We start from the raw sequence: 14,344 nt of genomic DNA on the forward strand, positions 1-14,344 counted from the left end.
TTATCAACGATAAAAACAAATGTTCTTAAAATAAGAATATAAAAATTTCGCTAACAACTTTAATAACATAAATAAATGCTTTCACAAAGAAAATCTAAATTGTGAAGGAAATAATGAAATCTCTGTTCGTTTGTAAAAATTGAGACCTTTAAAAAAAGAAAAGCAGACTTCAAAAGAGAAACATAAAGTAAATTCAAAGAATATTCAGAAAACCTCGAGAAGAGACGGTGTGTTAGAAAGAATTGCCAGATTCAAAAATAACTAAGAAAATACATTTCAACAACATTTGCATATAGCTCTGTAATAAGCTTCAGTTCGCGGATAATACATGAGACATACTCTAGATATTCCAAATAAATGCAATAAATAACTTTGAAAAGACAAAACAACATAAAACTTATTGAAATGGTTAAATGAGCATAAACAGTTTTTTCAAATAAAAGAACAAAACAAAACAAAAAAACAATAAAAAAAAATGTTTACTCTCTTTTTCGCATGACAATAAAAAAAAACAAATTTCAAAATAAGTTTCACAAGAGCCAAGAAATATTTGCTCTGCTAAATAACTTGCAATTTTGAAACGGCCAATGTGCATTTGTATTTAAATAACATAAATGACTGCAGCAAATTACAGAATAAAAGCAAAATTTGCACTAATGAATAGTGTTCTGAGTCTGTTCTAGCTCTTTCTGCTTGAAGTCTTCCTCCATTTCTTCCTCCTGATCTTCTGCAGCTTCGCTTATTGCAAATGACAAATGCTGGGGTTTTGCCAATTCATGGGGATTTGGATGCGATTCACCCCAGTCAACATCTCTTGTATGTGTTTTGAACGAAGGAAGCTCCTCTGCATAGGTCGTGTGGTGTAGTGAAAGAGGCCGTGAGGGGATTTGAGGGCCTGCAAGCAACGAAAGCGGTTGAACAGGAGAGCGAGTGCTGCTTGGCGACTGTGACGAAGAGTTTGAAGGGAATGGCATGAGCGATCCATTTGTTTGGGTGTGGTGGGAGCGGAGATGATGGTGATGATGATGGTGTCGCCGACCCGAAGAACGTGGCTGGAGGTGTGATGAAGCCTGAGCACGAATTGAGGCATAGCGAGAACTCCACACCTGAAGAGTCCTTTCTGCTTTTGACAGTTGCAATGATGGAGCCTTTTGTGTCAAAGATGAAGCAGAACCAGACATTGTCTTCATCGAATCAGAAGATGCTGGACAAAGCGGGTATCTCAAACTGTTCAACGCTCTTGCTTTAGCCTCCTTTTCTTTCTGCAGCCTGTACTTCATCAGCTCTGCCATGTTCATTGCAGCAATCCTGAACTGTGGGAGTCGCGGATACTTAAACCGAATAGAATCGCCAGCGTGCGGATGCACAGAAAGCCCGTAGATAATCTGACCTTCGTAATATCTTCCTGGCTTGAGGGCCATTGGCGGGCAGTGGTAGCGCGTGTGCACTTTAGACAAGATGGAAGAGAGGGTTGATGAAGTGTGAGAAGATGAAGCCGATGTTGAAATGGCAGATATACTGTTGGTAGGAGAGATTGGCGAAGTTGTGCGGGGAGGAGATGAGAAAGATGAAATTGTTGCCTGTATTGCAGACGATGTTATCACAGAAGGCGAATCCAATGAATGTGCAGATGAAAGCGGAGGCGGTGAAAGCGATAATGTTTTTGTTCCGTTCAATATACGAGATGATGTATGAGATGGAGGTTGTGATGGTGATGCCACAATTGCAGTTGACGAAGAAGGAGCGTTAAAGACAGTTTGATGAGCTTCCTTTTTCGCTTCGTTTTCAATAAAAGCGTTCCAGATCTGTGTTTCTTGGTGAATGTAGTCTTTGATGAGCTCACTTTGCCGGAATCGCCAGATGTCACCAAAGTTCTTTTCGACTATTTCCTCTGCATATGACTCGCTGACCAGTCCGAGTGCAGGGATTCGCTGAGAATACGAAGGAATCACTACAGCTGCCCAGCCCTGCCGCGAGAAGATGAGGAACGGCGGATGTTCTGGAAGCGCTTGCAGAGAACCTGATCCTGACTGCACCTCAAAGCGCAATGGGTATGAAAGATCTTCAGATACCTGCTCCAAAGTCAACTGTGGGGTTTCCCCATACTGCTGCTGAGAATTGGCAGACGAAGAGGCAGAAGCACCAGACGAAGTTGGAGGAGTGGTTGAAAGCACAGAGGTTGGGGAAGTAGACGGACTGTCAGGAGATGAAGGATTCTGGCTTGAAGGCTTGCTTGAAGACGAGGGTGATACAGATGCATTTGAGAACAGTTGCTCTTTTTCGCTTTCAAGTCGTCGTTGTTGCTTGAGATATTCGATATCTCCTTTAAGTCCGTCTACAAGCAAACGCAGCTGGTTTAAAATGGATGAACGGAATGTGGTTTGCAGCGAAGTCGACCCAATTCCGTTTGTTAGAATGAACAGCGCCTGAGTGTGTGTTGGGATTCGCATCACAGGAATTGTGCACAGCGGAAGAATCACATCGTCATCTGAATTCAGTAACGCGGAAGAAAGTGGCTCTGCATTGTAATATGGATTCTGCACAATGGAGTAGACAATGATGTCGTAGTCAGAGATCACTCCAATGTGGTGGAAGTCGAGCATCTGTGCTTCCACCGAAAGACTGGGCGTGAATGTGTGCGCCATCACTACAAGTGTACTCCCAATTGTTGCTCCGCTCTGGCATAGGTTGGTCTTTGAGGTAACGCATTTCATTTCTGGTTTCTTTGAATGAGAGCCTGTGAATGCAGCAATTGGTAAAAGGGAGACTTGCTTCAAGGAGATCGGAGTGACTGTCTTGGAAGCATGATGCTTGCTTCTGTTCCTTTCTTTAACTCTTCTTTTAACTTTAATATTTCTCTTTGTGGAAGAGAATGATCTAGAAGATGAGGTTCCCGAGAAAGAAGAAGAAGATGGATGCGAAAATGGAGTTAAACTTGTAAATGATGAATTCAACGATGAAGGTGTCCTCAATGATGCTGTTGAATTATGAGACGATCTATTTTGAGTTGGCATTGAACCCTCACCAAATGAAGTGCGCGATGAACTTGTCGCAGTTTGCAGAGTGCGATTGGAGCGTGGGCATTCAGTTAGCATGGAGGATGAGCTTGCTGTGCTCTTCGTTTTTGACATGGTGCTCTCGCTGGAGTCTCTTCTATTTTGTTCATTGTTTCTGTTTGCATTACTTTCTTCTGTCAAATGAGAGTGCTTAACAAATTCATCTTTCATGTGTTTATATCCCCTTAATCCTGATTGGTACCACATACAGACACGACGAGGATAAGAAACAAGAGAAATAGAAAGAGGAAATGATGCAGGCAGCGCAAGATCAGCCACAATAATCCCACAAGGAGCGTATCCGAGAAGAAAACGAATGAATTTTGGGATTTGGAAGAAAGAAGGCAAAAGCTTGTCGAGCTGTCTGTGTAATATGTCTGTGATGTTCTTTGAAAAGGAGGAGTGAATTTTTCCTTTGAACCAGTTTGGATAAGTCAGAGAGTTGACAGGAAGAGCAGGGTCGTATTTTGGCCGTTGAGACACCATTGAGAGTGTGGTGACAGGTGCAGGTGCAACAAGATACGATATTAGCTGCATGGACAACGGCGAGCACCAAAAATTGCCTTTAAGTCTGTTTTGGTTCGTCTGTTTATCTAATTTTGATTTGTCATCAAGTTGTGCTCCAAAAGATCCTTCCTTTTGTTGCATTGACATTCTGCCCTGTTGTGCATTGCTTGAAGATGACGTATCGTATTTGTTGTTATTCGATGAAGTTGAGCTTTCTGAATACACTTCCCTCAATGCAAAACCTGATCTCCCCTGTGATGAGTCGATCACATCAACAATTGAAAAATGATAAGGTGCAAGTGGAGCAAGCTTTCCATCGTTGTCAAAGAGTGGAAGAGAGCACGAGCACACGGATGATGGATACAATGGCTCAATTATTGAATCCAGTTCTAAACGAGATTGCATCACATTTGCATCTGTTGAAGAATGTGGAGTTAATTCAGACTCGTCAGACTGTGCTGCTTGCACTTCACTTCCGGAAATGTTTGATTGCCCTGATTCTGATTTATTATCTTTCCCTTCTTCCTTTACATTGCTTGCTAAGCTTTTATTCTTTCCATTATTGTTCACATTGAGACGCTCTTCCTCTTTAGCCTCCGTTTCTTGTGCTGAGCGAGAGAGCGTTGAGCAGAATCCGAACACAAGCACATCACATCCATTCAAAGCCACCAGAATGCTCGGCTTTGCAAACAGACCTTGCACGCCCCCAACAATCCTCACACGTTTGATTGGCGTAATGATCACGTTGAACAGCTCGTGCATATCAAAATCATTTGCCACAGGAGAAGACGCCAATTTTGGTAGCAACGTTGGCTGTCCGGCAAATGATGGTTGTGACATATCAAATCCCGGCGAGCCAGGGAAGTTTCGTGCAAGCTGCCGATATTTGGGATTGTTGAAGAGGAACACAGGGTCATCGATGCTCTGAGGCTCCAGAACAGATTTGAAGAACTCTCCATTTCCGTAGTAGTTGTCATATGCTGTTTCATACTGCCTTCTAGCAGTTAAAAATGCCTCTGTAACATAAGTCTGTCTTTCGATCTCGAAGATGAAGATGTCTGTGTACAGCGTCTCCAACGAGGATTCCTCCATCTCCTGCTTCACCTTCAGCATGTGCCTCTTCTCGCTGTACTTCTTTTCCAACTTCTTTTGCATTCTGCTCTGATATTTCGTCGAAAAGGGTATTCCTTTGATTTTCATCTCTTCTGCCTTTATCTTTTCATCCATTGATTGTTGTTGGAATTCATCTGTCTGCCCATCTTTCAGTTTGTCAGAAGCGTTTTGTTCTTTTCCATTTTGGCTGCTTTCTTCGATAAAACTCTCCTTCTCTTCGCTCTCCTCTTCGTCCGTTCCTCTTCTGTCAATTTGCCTCAAGTATTCTTTCAGTGGAACATTCCTTTTCCTCCTTTTTCCTGCTCCCTTCCCGCCCTGTTGAATGCCCACTGTAATCTTCTCTTTCCTTCCCAGCGTCGATTCTCTCCCAGCAACCGCCACAAGTGTTCTGATGTAATGCAGTTTGAACTCATCAGCACTTAATCCTTTGCCCATCGGCTCAATGCTCTTCGCCTTCATTTTGTCCCATCGATCAAAGGCTTCTTCAGCAGTCGACGGAAGCACACTTTCTGTTGCACTCTTTCCATCTGGTGAATTGGTAGATTGCATGTTGCGCGCTGAAAACGAAGCAGATGGAGATGAAGACGCAGACGCAGATGCAGAAGAAGATTCGGAGTGGGTTTGCTGATTTGTTTCTGTCTGATTTTCTTCCAGTTGCTTCTTCATCTGCTCGATCACATCCAAGTACACTTTCTCCTCAATATGCTTAGCGACCTTGATACCCTTGATTGTAGGCACCGGAATATGCACCAGAGAAAAGAAGCTGTAGAATGCGGTGGATGGGAACTGCATCTGCCCAAAAAGAGGGAAAGAAGTGTCCGTCTTCGCAATCCCGCCATGTGATGTCTGACGCAACGCATGCAACTCCATTTGAGACAAGTCGATTCGGCCAATTCGCATTCGCATGTCGCACTCGTCGAACACAAGCAGCACGTAGCTCGGAGCAATGTCCACAGGAAAATATGAGTTTGGATGTGCTTGTGGGTCATCAAAGATCGGAGAATGCGCAATGAGAGAGATCGAGTTGGGGTTGTTGCTGCGAGGCAGTTGCCCAGTGGAATATGCTGCATTTTTTGGAGATGAGAATGCATTCACACCTTCTGCACCAATTGAAAGAGGATCATTTGCATTCAACTGTTTTTCTGATGTTGACGAAGAAGGCAGGAAGTCAGCAAAGAGAGGGTGCATTTTGTCGTGTGGCGCTGTGAAAAACCTCAGCGAGTGACGAGCATCGCCGTCAGAGCTGATCTTTCCTTTCTGATTGATGTCTGAGTTCAGCCTTTCCCTCGCCCTTCGATACCACTGCCGTATCATCAGCTGCGAAGTGAGTATCTCGTCAGTCAGCCACGGCGGAAACGCGTCGCAGAAGAAAGAGGAGGACGAGTAGCAGTTCGACGCCACAGACAGCTCCTTCGGCAGTCGGCAGAGCGGGCGATAGTCTCTTGGAAAGCCCCTGTGGCGGTCGATGAACCAGTCGTGGGAGATGTCTGTCATCGGAACACCGCTGAAGTCTGTGCGTGGCGCTCGGCGCGAAAAGCTTTGGCGGAGATGCGAAGTGAAAGGATTCAGCGGGCGACGTGCAGAGTCGACAGACAAATCTCTCTCGCTGCTTTGAGACATTCTTGGCTTATTGTTATGAAATTGGTTCGATTGGCTTGCATTATTTCTGTTGCAATTGCAGTTCGTATTGTTTGTGTTTGTTTCACCTTTCCCCACCTCACCTTTCTCTTCGCGCCTCCATTCTCTTTTCATCCTCTTCATATACGCCATCACAATCTCTCTAAATGGAAGCCAAATTGTGTGTCTTCGCTGTGCAATTGGTGCGAGGTCGATTCCTAGTCCGCCCAGACGGTTGAACGGCGAAGGCTCTTTCGAATTGCCCTGCCCTCCTTCCAGACTCAGCAGCCTCACTTTCTCAGCTGCTGCTGCTTCCATCTCTATCCGCTCTCTCTCTTTCTCCTTCTTCGCATACATAAAGTGCTGCTCCTTTGTGAGAGCAGAATGTACCACAAGTGCCGGCGCTGAGCTCTGCACGTGCCTTCCTCCACTCACCCAATAGTGTGGATGGGCGTCCAGATCCCAATCGCCTTGAGGCTTCGAATTCATAACAGACTTAAACAACACGTACTCACGGCATAGCACCACCACTGCATGCAGCTCAGGAACATATGTCAGTCCTGATGGAACTGATGGCACATCTTTTGTCTGCCTGCACACAGACATCCGCTTGTCGATCGTGCCAAAGATCAGAAAGCGATCAACATAGCCAATCCACGCAAGTGTCGGGTGCAGTGTTTGCAAAGGCTTGTCAGCTGATCCGATGGTCGTTGTGATGTCTGTGTCTTTTGTGAGCGACTGTTTCAGCCTGCTTTGCTCGTTCTTGTTCTCAGTCGCACTCTGCTCATGCTCGTATTCCTTCCCTGTGTCCATCCCTTCGTAATCCTGTGCCTCATACATTTGCTCCCTCTGCAAGGATGCTAAAGATGCCTTTTCAACAGCCAGCTTGCGCTGCATGCTGAGCTCCAGTTCTCTCTCGTACTCGCTCTGTGGCGAGTCGTCGAGAGAGACACGCATCTGCACAACGCTGTGGAGAGGCCCCACATACGACAGAGGGATCCACATAAGCTGTTTGGAGGTGCTGTTCCAGGAGAGGCGGGCAGTGTGGTCGTTGTAGAGGATGGCAGATGTGCCATCGTCCATCAGATTCACAGCGGCTCTTCCCATCGAAACGAATGTGGCTGTTGGAGGTGGTGGAAGATACTCAACAAGCTGCTCAAAGGGATCGATGAGACAATAAGGAAGAGACGAGAACACAGGAAGTCCTGAGCTTTGTGCGGAATTGAAAGGCGAGGAATACCAAGATGAGGTTGAAAGTGGAGAAGAAGGGAGAGAAGCGAATGAGTCAATAGAAGCAGAAGAGGCAGAGTCAGAACTTGGCGAGTTTGAAGAGCAGTTTGGTGCACCGCACAGAGAAGACGGTTGGCTAAGCGAGGGAGAGCTTGGAGGAGTGGCTTCGAGGCTATTGAACGAAATGGAAGGGCGGCTGATTTGGCTGAGCTGAGGCTCCATAGAGATTGAAAATGTGGATGGAGGGATGTCAAGAATGAGCGAGAGGGGAATGATGCTGCAGGCAACCTGGCCGCACTTGCATCCAACCAGCAGGACAGCTCCTTCCGCCTCGTCGTACACAAACTTCGCGTTGTTTTCGACACTCGCTTCATTCACTTTCGTGCTGAATTTGTCCCTCTGCTCTTCTGAATGAGCACCGAACCGCGCAGCTGCTACAAATGGATTGTAAAACTGCTCTTTTCCAGCAAAATGCTTTGCCCTTTCTTTGAAATCATCTGCAGTTTTTTCATTTGGAGAATCGCATGGAGTTGCATCTGCCTGTTTCTGGGGCTTCTTTTCAGCTGATTGTTCTGCTTCGCTTGATGAAAGTGACTCAAAAGTCGTCTTGTCAATTGGAAGCTGTTGTTGCGGTGTTTGTGCACCACTCATCGAAGCAGGTGATTCTGTTGTGCTTTTCGCTGTCTTTTGGGGAGCATCGTCTTTCCAGTTAACTCGCACCTGTCTGTTGAATGTGGTGAGGATGAGTGACTGCGGAGGATACTGCAGAGGAAGGAAGAACAAGCTGATGAGCGAGAGACCAGCAGACGAGCGATAAGACGCGGAGTTTGGAGAAGAAGAGGAGAAAGGAGATGAATGGGAACTGTGGTGCGATGTGTGGTGGAAGGCAGAGTTGGACGAGGTGGCTAAGCGAGATGGTGAAGCAGAGGGGGGGCTGGAGTGCTGCTGGGATGACCAAGGCAGGTTCTCAATGAACAGAGAAGAGCCTGGTGATACTTCAATGAAATGACGCTCCGGTTGAAATGACGAGGCTGGTGGGGGTGGAAGAACAGTGTCTTGGACAGAGCGGTTGGCTAGCGTTGGCATGTAATAATCTGGAAAATACAATATACATTAATCAAATTTGAGCATAATAAGGATTTAAAATAATATATGTATTCAAAAATACAAATGTGTATGCATATTCAGTAATTTATCAGATATAAAAATAGAAACATTTAATAATTTAATAAAAAACAAGATGCAAAGAACACACTCCAATACTTCTCCTTAATGTCTTCATAATGATCCACCAAGTTCTTCTGCTCGATGCGAAATGCATAAACAGCAGGCGGATTGCGGCATCCGACAAGCAGAAAAGACCTGCCACAGATTGTCGCAGCTGACAGCGCTGTCACCACAGATGGGAAGCAAAGTGTGGCCACGTGTGACAAGCAGGGTTTCACATACGTGCGATATGTGGATGAGTGTGGGTGCTTTGTGCCATTTGTACCACATTCTTCTTCTTCTTCCTCCAACTCCTTCACAGACGACGACAGCTGGTGCTGCGTCTGCTTCCTCTTCTTTCCATTTGCATGTCCATCCTCTGCATGCCTCTTCCCATGTGCAGCTGCAGACGGCTTTGGCGACTCCTTCCTTCTGCCTGGCTTCCACATCAGCACAAACACCACTGCCATGAACGAGCAGGCGATCAGGTTGTCTGTCACACACGCCAGCCCCATCTCCAGCGTTCCCACTTGAGAGGCTGGGATCTGCTGCCTCGACACGATCGCCCTCAGCTGCTGCTCGCTAAACACATATGGAGGTGTCCACCGCTGCGTCTCCGCTGGCTCTGGGAAATATGCCTCAGGCATCAGAACAGGCAGTCCTTCTTGGCTGTTTGGAGAGCTAAACGTGGGAGAGTAGAAATCACCCGAGGTTGAATAAGAGAGCGGGCTTTGTCTTGCAGACTGACTGCCCAGATATGCCTGCTGGCTCTGATGTGCTGGCTGTGAGGCCTGGAGATATCGAATAGTCGGCACCACCCGCACTTCATTCGTCGTCACCTGTACAAATGCCCCCTGCGCACCAGCAAAGGCAAGCGTCTTGCGTGTTGGGTCGATGCCGATGGAGGAAGGGTCAATCGGATCGACGCTGTCTGCATGCAAAGAGAACACAATGGTGGCATATGCACGTGCAGAGGCTGGCTGTGACTGCACCACTTCTTCCATCTGTGTGGCTCCTCGTTTCTGCCCCATGCGGTCTGATGGCTGCTGAAGCTGTTGTTGTTGTTGCTGCTGCTGTGAAGAAGAAGAAGATGATGGGGGCAAAGGCGGAGTGAGCAGCTGATGCACAATCAGCAGCAGTGACTGAACAGGAGAGCCTGCATACATCTTGGCTGAGAACATCATCGGAAGCCGCTCGAAGAACTGCCCTTTGATCAGCTGCTGCAGTTTGTGTCCGACGGTGAGTATCTGAATGGCCCCTGTACGTCCAAATCCGCAGGAGAGGGCGACACGGTCTTCCTGTGCGTGATGCGGCATGAAGCGCGAGGCAGTCTGGCCAGGCAGTGCGACGACAGACGTGATGAAGAGCGGGTTCATAGAGAACTCTTCGCTGTTTGGGATGTCCAGAAACTTGCCTGTGTCCAAGTTGATTAGGAGAGGGTCGTTGTGTGAGGAGGAGACGAAGAGAAGAGATGTGCCACGGCGCACAACAGGAATGAATGTGGGTGGGCAATTGGTGGGAGGAGTGGTGGATATGGAGAGAGGGGAAGGAGAAGAAGAATCACCTGCGGATGCAGAAGAAGAAGGAGATGATGATGATGATGGTGGTGGTGGTGGTTGATTCATCTGCATTGCTTGTGAAGGTGTCTGAGTCGAAGCATCTTCTCCTCCATGCTCATTCTCCGCTGCATTTGTCGAGAATGCTGCTTTCGTCTCTTCCACTTGCAAACCTTCCCATCGTGTCCCGTTCGATATCATCAGCCCCGTCAGCCACCGATACGGAAAATGCTGCCGTTGCACTTTCCCTCCAATCACACACATCAAATCTTTTCCTCCCCCAACGAATATCTTTGTGATATTTCCTGTGTATTTGTGCTTGTGCTTGTGGTGCTTGTGTTGTGTGTTTTCATTCACCGTCTGCTCATATGACAGTCCTGGTGCGATGAGGCAGCAGAGCGGCGGATCCACAAGCGACGTGGGAAAGCGCAGAGTGACTGAAAACGAGAAGGACAGGTACAAAGTGATGGAGTGCGAGCAGAAGAGGACAAAGGGAACAAATGGAAGTACTATACGGCCTGTGACTTCAGGTGCAAGCGTCTCAGCGCTGTGTGAGAGAAGAGAGGAGTCTGAGAGAAACCCTGGGAAGGCAAACTGGAAGTCTGGATTTTGCACTTGTGGCAGTGGCAATGCAGACAAATCGCCTATGTTTTGTGGCAGAGAAGAAGGAAAAGTGCAACGAAAGCTGTTTTTAGCAGCCGTCACGAACTGAGTGAAGGAAGCAGACTGTATTTGAGGGGCGATCTGTTCGAGGTAGTTTTCGAAGTGGAGGAAGAACGATTCGCCTTTGTGCTTTGTGGCAGCAATGCCGCGGGAGATGTGTTTCGCAAAGGGAGCGTCGGGAAAGTCGTTGCACTGCACAAGCTGAGCCAGCTGGTTCAGCGACGGCACAGTCGACAGACGAGACGAGTGAGACGTGGAGGAAGTGAGGGAAGAGGCCGAGTTGACTGAAAAGGTGGGCGAATACTGCGCGTCGAGTGGAGTTGAGCTCTGCACGCTTTTCTTTGCAGAGTGCACAGAAGAGCAGGTCGAGTCAGCGTCGGCTTGCCTCAAATCTGATCGGCTTGTGCGGCCTTTTGCGATTCCACTGACAGAATTGTCGACTTCTGTGTTAGTCTCTGTCTCGTCTATCTCTGCGTGTGATGCCTGTTCTAAGATCTTGGCATCGATTTCTTCTTCCACTTCTTCTTCATTCTCTTCTTCTTCTTCCTCTTCCTCTTCCTCTTCTTCCTCGTCCTCCTCTTCCTCCTCCTCTTCCTCTTCTTCATTCTCTTCTCCTTCCTCATCCTTTTCATCGCTTCCTTCAGCATCCACATCTCTTGTCTTGCTCCTCCCCTTCTTCCTCATTCTCCTTTTCCCTTCGCTTTCTGTCTCTTCATCATAATCATCGCTGTCATTCGAGTCCTCTTCGATGATCTTCCTCTGATTGTCAACAGAAATGATGCACCTCACCGCCTTCTTCACAACTTGATCTGTTCTGCCATCAAAAAACCTCTTCTGCACAGGTTGCGCGCCGAGCAAAGCAGACTCGACGTCTTCTGTGCTTCTGAGGGCAATCACACGGGAAGTGGAGAGAGGGAGAGAGAGGAGGCAGAACGAGGTGAAGATGACAGACTGGGTGTGGAAGTTGAAGACGAGGGAGAGGAGAGAGATGGAAGAGGAGGTGTCGCAGAGGACAAGCGCAGACACGCAGTCTTCAGCGGTGTGTGTGGTGTGGTTGTCTGACTGGTAGAAGAAGGTGGAAGGGAGCGGGCTGATGAAAGAAGGAGAGGAGGAAGAAGAAGAAGAGGAAGAGGAAGAGGAGGAGGAAGAAGAAGAAGAAGAGGAGGAGGAGGAGGAGGAGGAAGAGGAGAAAGAAGAGGAAGGAGAAGGAGGAGAGAAAGAGCAGGAGGAAGGAGAGGAAGGCTGAAGGGCGCCGTATGAAGAAGAAGAAGAAGAGCGAGAAACGACTTCGAAGTGGAACGGAGGCAGCGGCGGGTCAGCAGAAAGAGAAGGGAGAAAAGCAGGTTGAGGCTGAGGCACAGCAGCGTGGAAGGAAGGAGGGAAAGAAGGGAAGAGAGGGAGAATGGCAGACGAAGTGAAGGACAAGTGGCGGATGCGAGTGATGAACGAGTAGATTGAAATGAAGGGATTGAAATTGGCATTGGAAGAGGGAGAGGAAGAGGAAGAGGAAGGGGAAGAGGAAGAGGAAGATGTTGATGATGAGGTAGTAGTGCTTGTCGATGAAGACGATGAAGAAGACGTTGAATTAGATGTTTCTGATGAATGCTGTTGAGATGATGTTTCGTTTGAAGAGGAAGAGGAAGAAGAAGGAAGCTTTGCTAATTTTGGGTTGTCGAAAAACACAAATGTTTTGGCAGTTGCTAACGGAATTCTTGTGATGGCACAGTTTCTTTGCTTTTTTCCTTTGGTTTTATCGAAATCATCTTTCAAATCGTCTTTTTGCACATTCTTCCCTTCTCCCCCTTTTATGTCTTCTTTCTCTTCTTCTCCTTCTTCTTCCATCATTTCTCTCTCTTCCTCCTTCTCCAGCTCCTTCTCCCTCATCTTCTCCTGCAGCCACAGCGGGTGTCCCTCAGGATACAGCCCCTTTCTGTGCATCCGGTTGAACGGCGAAGCGTTGAACATGTGAAACGGCGCAGTCAGTGCAACATCACTCTGCCTCAGTCCCCACTCGTACTCCAGCCCATTCGCCAACTCCAATCGGACTCCTCTTCCTTCCAGCCCGAGAAATGCGCCGATGTCGCTCAGCCCGCGGCGCTTGTGCTCCTTCACGTGGCTCAGCACAGAGGCGTCGGGCCCGTCGTAGCAGATCCCCACAAAGATCGACTCGTCCACGGCGCATATCGCCCGGAACGAGATGCGAGGGATGTACAGCGGGGCAGGCGCGCAGGAAGGGGTGGTGGAAGATGCTGGAGAAGAAGAAGAAGAAGAAGAAGAAGGTGCCGCGTTGTCTTGGAGCTCGTTCTTGTCTTCTTTTTCGGGAATGCTGAAAAACAACGGTGATGAATCCACATATACTGGAACAATTGAAATGGCCCATTGAAATGTCTTTTTAGGTAATTTTATTTATAAAAAAGTCAAAAAGTCAAAAAAAAAAAAAAATAAAAATAAAAATGAAAGAAACAATATTCGAATTTCAAATTTTAATTCAGAAACATCAAACAGGATCAAGTCTAAAACGTCTTGGCTCAACAGGATTGAGCATATTGATAACGGCATCTAAGAAAGACCCACTTGCTAATGGGAAAAATTTGTCTTTCAGCCATTGAACGTACATCCATTCTCCATGATTTGTTACAATTAATAGGCAATCCAAACTTTCAAATCGATAGAGAAACGGTTTGAAACCAATAAAAAAAAGAGAGAAAGAGAGTACCTGTGAGGTTGAGGAGAAACTATCACTTGATATATTGGGCGAAATACATTCATATGATCAATGAACACAAAAGTATCATCATTTAAATCATAATTGAAAATACTCAAATGAGATGCCTAATTGTTTTTAAAAATTAAAAAAAAAAAAAAATATCAAGTGTAAAGAATTGATGTATGCTGTATAAAATGTCTAATATTAAACTTTTGAGACTATAATCGTTTCTATGCTTTGATCAAAAAACCTTCCACATGTCATTGAAGATATTTCTGTCGGAAGCGACAACGTTTCAAAAAAAAAGCAATCCTTCTTTTCGTCCAATTTTTTATTTTTAAGCTCCATTTTCTAAAAATTTAGCGCGTTAAAATAATTTTTTCAAGTTAAAATTCCACAATCATTAAAACAAAAAAATTAATAATATTATCACTTCATACGAATTATCAATAAAATAAATCGTTAATGTGTCAAATCTTCGTTTATTTAAACAAATATCTTAGAAAAGTAAAGACAAATAAATATATTTTAAAGAACAGTAATTGTGTATGGGATATTTGTACACATTTTTTATTTTCAAGAAAAAGAAGTTTATTAAACATTATCAACTTAATCATTTTGTAATTAATTTCAATTAAAAATAAAAAATAAAATTAAAATAAAAAAAAATTAAATATTAAAAAACAAAA

The 14,344-nt window shown here is 45.9% G+C and overlaps 1 protein-coding gene across 1 annotated transcript; it reads right to left on the reverse strand.

Moving 5' to 3' along the window:
- Positions 1-653: 653 nt before the first annotated feature.
- On the reverse strand, positions 654-14,204 carry MONOS_11412 (uncharacterized protein; the record flags this gene model as incomplete). The annotated part of the gene is made up of 7 exons (XM_067863941.1): positions 14,096-14,204; positions 13,866-14,006; positions 13,665-13,780; positions 13,452-13,605; positions 12,233-13,336; positions 8,779-12,010; positions 654-8,617 (listed from the first exon to the last, which is right to left on the reverse strand). Exons 2-7 carry the CDS (start codon positions 14,001-14,003, stop codon positions 654-656), a joined length of 12,708 nt encoding a protein of 4,235 aa, XP_067718952.1. The 5' UTR covers positions 14,004-14,006; positions 14,096-14,204.
- Between the last annotated feature and the right edge of the window lie 140 nt (positions 14,205-14,344).

The sequence above is a fragment of the Monocercomonoides exilis genome, assembly GCF_001643675.1.
Source record: "Monocercomonoides exilis strain PA203 chromosome Unknown scaffold68-255432, whole genome shotgun sequence".
Lineage (NCBI taxonomy): Eukaryota > Preaxostyla > Oxymonadida > Polymastigidae > Monocercomonoides > Monocercomonoides exilis.